We start from the raw sequence: 5758 nt of genomic DNA on the forward strand, positions 1-5758 counted from the left end.
TTTAACTCTTTTCAGTCTATTTTCTTTATGTTGCGGTATAAGTTCTTGCACTTTTTGTAATTTCAATGGCAAATATTGAGGGTTTCGATCAAGTCGCTTCCTTACTTTTCGAACCATTTCTGCTAATGTTGCTGTTTTCTTCCGTCCACTTCCTTGACATCGGGCTACGCTACCAGTATCACGGTAACGAGCGATGGTACGAGACACAAACGATTTATTCACATTTAAATGCTGGAGTGCTCCTACGATAGCCACTTCTGGTTTTCTAGCCAAATATAAAGAAATCACACTATCACGCTTGAATTCCATCACGAATAATTTTCTTCTTTAAAATTCTCACCAAAATGCTTTTGTACCCTTGTGAACAATATAATAGGCTGTCACTGGAATAATTTTAAAAGCTGTCGGACGAGTGCCTTAAAAATGACAGCAGTCTGAATTTGGTTGCAGTTTTTCATCTCACCCAGTATTACGATGTACTAAGTTTCGATGACGTCGGATACTCCCGTAGAGAGTTAACATACAATACCAATAGATCGACTCCAAATGTCCTAAAACGAATTTCGTCCAAAGAAACCTAGGACCTAAGACAGTTTTTTTTTCGATGAGGCACATTATAGCCATATTAAATGACATATACCCTCTGTAGCAATATGACTGAGTGTCTGCAAAATATATAAATAAACATTAGCACTCGGAAAACCGGAACAGACTGATGAATGTTGATGACTTGAGCAGTCATCAATTAATGTCTCCGATAGGGACACTTACAACTTTCGTTGAGGACAATTTTGAAAACACACACAAAGGAGCCAAATAATTGTATGCGTTTTTACGGAGGATAGTAAGTTTTTAGCGTTTTAAAATACGTTCGTACACGCACAAATATATATACACAAACAGCAAACACGAATCCACATCACTCGTACCCATCATCCATTAAAGCGAAAGCAAAAACTGAAAATACAAATAATAAAATATGAAAATGTCAGCACAATTGTTGTTAAAATAATGTAGCACTCCAGGACGAAAACAGAGCAACTATCAATAAAAATAAATACAAATGGTAATGGAAGTGATTGTATGAATGTATGTACATGGGTAGTGGGCAAAAAAATAAAAACAAACTATTGTGTTATTTGGAAAATTGCTGTAAACAAAAAGAAAAATAACGTAATCACTTTACAAAATTGGTAAGAGGAGCATGGCTGGTTGTTGACAGGATTTCCTCTTTCACCTTTTTAATGGATATTTCAAATTATCGCAAATGAAAACAGCAATTGGCCAATAACCGATAAAACAATTATAATATGGGTTTTATACTCACATTAATACAAATTAAAAAAAATGTCCATCATATCTGAATCTGGGAAATGTTCTTAAGTATGCGCTAATTGTGTTTGGTATGTGTGACACTTACCTTCAATTTCCAACTCCAAATAACTTCTACACATTTTTTTTTTATAAAAAAAATATTTTTTTGTTTGTTTATAAAACGTAATACTTTAGCAATTTTAATCGGATGGAACATAATTATTACCTTATAAACATCATCGCAACCATATCAAATAGAATTCTTAATTTCTTATAAAACATACTTAAACTTATAAAAAAAGAATAAGTCAACATTACGAAAATGTTTTAGTGCGACATATATCCACATCCGTTTGCAGACAATTACGAAAATCGTAATCGCACAGTCCCAATGAGTAACGCGGATTGGTTGCCTTAAAGAAGTGCAGACCACGTCCAATTTTGATTATGTAACCATTACTTAAACTGAAAAAATAAATAAATAAAAATGTATTAATTATAAAAAGTAGCTCCCTCTGAAAAAAGAAACTTACATAATTTTACGATCATGCAATGTTGTCTCGTATTTTATGGACAGTGTAATATTCCTTCCTTGCAAATCGGTTTTAATCAAATTCAATATTGAATTCTGTTCGGCTGTATTTTTGGGATCGGGTTTGGTAACCAGTCTTACATATTTCAGATTTTTGCACTGCTTAGCTGCCAGTTCTAATAAAACAACGAAATTTTGGAACTAAAAAAGTAAAAGAAATAATATAAAGAAATATTTTTTTTTAATTTTTATAATTAATTTATAAACTGTGTTCATTTATATGGCAGTAAAAGTTGGGGAAGGAAGTGAAAGATTTTGAGCAGAAGTTAAAGTCCTTGGCAGATTTTTATGCTACAAGCAGAGAATCCTGAATCCCATATTCGTTAAAATAATGTAGCTAAGACCTTTAAAATCACTTATATCGAGTGTTATCTTCATGAAGCAATTGGCCAAAACCCTAAAATACCAAATATCATGGTAAACCCGGACAGTGGTTCTTTCCATACGTCGGCATAACCACATGCCTCCGTTGCAGTACCTGTTTGGATGTTATAATGGGTAATCCAAATATATATTGTTTTGGTGAATAAAACTGAAACCTGCAACCAACCGTGTCAGGCACACATGATCCGTGTGACATACATTATCTAGGGAGGGAGATCCAACGCTACAAGATAGAGCCTCAAGATCAAGGAAATTATCAGGTAGCTCTAAATAACATTTTTAAATTCAAAACAAAATAAATTAAATACAACAACAAACAAGTCGATTTACTAGATTCGCGAAAAGCTAATTTATTTGTTGTTATTGTACATATGGATGCTTGTTAATCCTAATCTAGTTCAAGCTCAAGGTTGAAAAATTCGTCCAATTTAACGGGCTGTGACCAGTGATCTTCTGGGGTGAGTTGGGTAGGTTTGGTTGTGCAATTAAAAAGGTGCAGCGTACTGTGCGGGCCTGTATCACAATCCGGGCAGACTTTATGCACATCTTTGTCAATTCGTGCCTAATACGAATTGAGACGACTGCACCATTCTGAACGTAATGGCGCCAAAAACTACCCTGGTTAGACTAGGCAGCTGGCGTTCTTCAGCTGCAATGGACGGGGGGATGACTTCGAGAACAGCATTCATCCTGCAATTGTTGATAGCATCTGCGACTGAATCGCCATGAATGCCACTCAGACCTGCCTCTTGATCTAGAGGTTCTCTCTTATAGCGTTGGACCTCCCTCTCTAGATCGTGTATGTCCTTCCTGACATGCCTGGGTGGGGGAATTGTTGACGGCTGGGATGACCCTCACGGTAACACCCAAGCAGATACTGCATTCAGGCAGGTCTGGATGTGCTTTCACTGTGTAGCGTTATAAGAGGCCAACAAGGTTTCCTTGTCCGCAACCCAAGTGCTGCCGGCAGGCGCCTGGGAGACCTTGTCCCTACTTTTCATCTTTCGCAGATAGCTGTGGCTTGCGCGGACGATTTGAACATGCTGTCGAATATGACCCCTAGAATCTTAGGTCATTCCACACATTATTCAGCTCTTTGCGACCAATCCAGTTACTCCAAGTAAATCAGTTCCAAATCGAAGACTTAAAAATATATACCTCGTTTATTTTCTTTGCTTTCGTTTTCCCAAAAGTTCATAAATCCTAACCTTCGATAAAATCTGTCTTTTTGGGGTTACCGCCTAGTTTCACTGAATGTGACGTCATAACGCTAGGAACTACCATTCTCGGGTTGTTGGTCTTTATTGCCATTGCTTATTGATCTTTCTGAACACCAATTGCGCATTTTTGACATCTTTTTTATAGTTCAGTAGCCCTGAGTGGTTATGCTTTTGAAAACTTTTGCTTTTAACACAGATAAGCGTTGTTAATTTTGCTATCTCTCTGCCAGCGATAAAAACAAAATAAAAAGTGATTTTGCTATGCAGAATTGACTTCAAATTTTTTGGGGACTTTACTGATTTTTTATTCTTGCTATATATAGAAACATTCATTATAATTATACCGATATTATACATTTTTACCGAAATGCGCGTTTTTGAGATAAAACCTTTAAAGTTTTGGGACAAAATTCAAAATATATTTGCTTCTATAAAATATGGTGTACAGTAGGGTATTTCATATTCACAAAAAGTCATATTAGAGTTTATTAATTGTTTTGGCGTTACAAAGACAGGAGGGGTATTTTGACAGAACTAAAAAAATAATCAAAAGTCGAAAAAAAAAGGTTCCCAATTTGGCGCGAAGAAATAGATGTCATAGATAGCTAACACTCTTTTCATTTCCAAGATGGTGCTTATTTTACAATAAATGTTCTTTGTCCCAAGTACAAACTTTGACACTTAATGTAAGATCCTCCCACAATGGCTCTTTTCCGAATTCATGTTCGATATTTTTGTTAAAATCGCATTTTAAAAATACACTATTTAAATCAGAATAAAACTCTTAACTTTTGGTAAAATGTTCTGACATGTTTTGCTAAAAAAATGATTCCAATAATTTCATTCTATCTTACCTGATATCTCTCCGCAATATATGGCTCATCTATTAAAATCTCCTTTACATCGGCGTTCATATATTTCCCGAAAAGACTTTTATAGCTGTGACCTGTTGAATTCTCATCGATGGGAATGTTGGCAACAATCTCACCACTTTCCATATGACGTTGAACTCGCAGTTTTATCTGTTCAGCCCGGTCGATATATTCTTTAATGCGTTCCAAGTAGACCTTCTTTTTGTTCGAGTCCTTTTCATCTAACGAGAAGTAACATATTTGGTCTCATAACAATATAAACAAATCACACTCTGGAAGCGAATTTAACCTACCACCAACAACTTCCATTAGAATTTGTATACCATCTTGGTAGAGATCTTGGGCCTCCAGAATGCGACCATCTTTGTCACACTGGACAGCTTTTATTAAAATATCCTTGGCGTTCATAGCTACCGCGTCAATATTTTTAGTCTTTTTTAATATTTTTGTTTAGAGTAGCGTCCACAGCGAATGTTACAAACAAATCAACAAAAATTTTGAAGCAAACGACCGCAAAAAAAAAACAAACAATGCGAAACACAAAAGCACACTTTTTGATTGGTCAGCAAAACACCAACAAAGCACTCATTCGACGAAATAGCAACACCGAAATATTTTAACAATAACTTTCTTTAATTCCTTCAACGTTAAGCGAAAATTTATGCAATAATTTTGTTAATATTTTGATGTTTTCTTATTTCTTAACTTTTCACTTCATTCTTCCTTTGTTTTGTTTGGCAAAATAACAACTGAATGACATTTGTTGCACGACTGTCAAACATATGGTAAATGAAGAGAGATAAACTCAGTGTATTTGAGAGTGGATAAGAGAAAAACACAGAGAGCACACATACAAAGAGAATGTCATTTGCCGGTTGAAAAGCAGGGTTGTTTAAATGCGCCACAAAATGGCCACACAGAGAGAAATTAAAGCAAAAAATTGCATGTTTTGTTAGGGACAGAGAATTCATTATCTGAATTTATTTACTGAAATAAAATTGTCAACAAAAATGATTTAATAATTAAAAAATATTTGAGTAACTTAATAACATAAATTTTTAACTAAACTTTATATTTATAAATTAACACAATAACAAAGTATTTCTACTTTACAAAATATATAAAAATAATTATACATTAAGAAGGAATTAAAAATAAAAATAAATTTATAGCGAAAATAAATCAGAGTATTAATTAATTAAATAAAAACACGAAAAGCGAATATCATAAAAAATAGCTAAATAGTATAAAACAATAAATAATTAGAAATCTTTTGTTCCTATTTTTCAGACATCATTATGGTCAATAATGCAAAATAACTTCATATTTATAAATTTAACAATATTATCAAAAAGTAAAAAGCAATATAGCGAAAA

General features: G+C 34.0%; 1 protein-coding gene across 1 annotated transcript; it reads right to left on the reverse strand.

Moving 5' to 3' along the window:
• Window positions 1-1477: 1477 nt before the first annotated feature.
• On the reverse strand, window positions 1478-5150 carry LOC101888539 (MIT domain-containing protein 1). Its single transcript, XM_005186309.4, has 4 exons — window positions 4676-5150; window positions 4365-4603; window positions 1848-2047; window positions 1478-1779 (listed from the first exon to the last, which is right to left on the reverse strand). Exons 1-4 carry the CDS (start codon window positions 4788-4790, stop codon window positions 1629-1631), a joined length of 705 nt encoding a protein of 234 aa, XP_005186366.2. The 5' UTR covers window positions 4791-5150; the 3' UTR covers window positions 1478-1628.
• Between the last annotated feature and the right edge of the window lie 608 nt (window positions 5151-5758).

Source organism: Musca domestica, unplaced genomic scaffold, assembly GCF_030504385.1.
Source record: "Musca domestica strain aabys unplaced genomic scaffold, Musca_domestica.polishedcontigs.V.1.1 15, whole genome shotgun sequence".
Taxonomy (NCBI): domain Eukaryota; kingdom Metazoa; phylum Arthropoda; class Insecta; order Diptera; family Muscidae; genus Musca; species Musca domestica.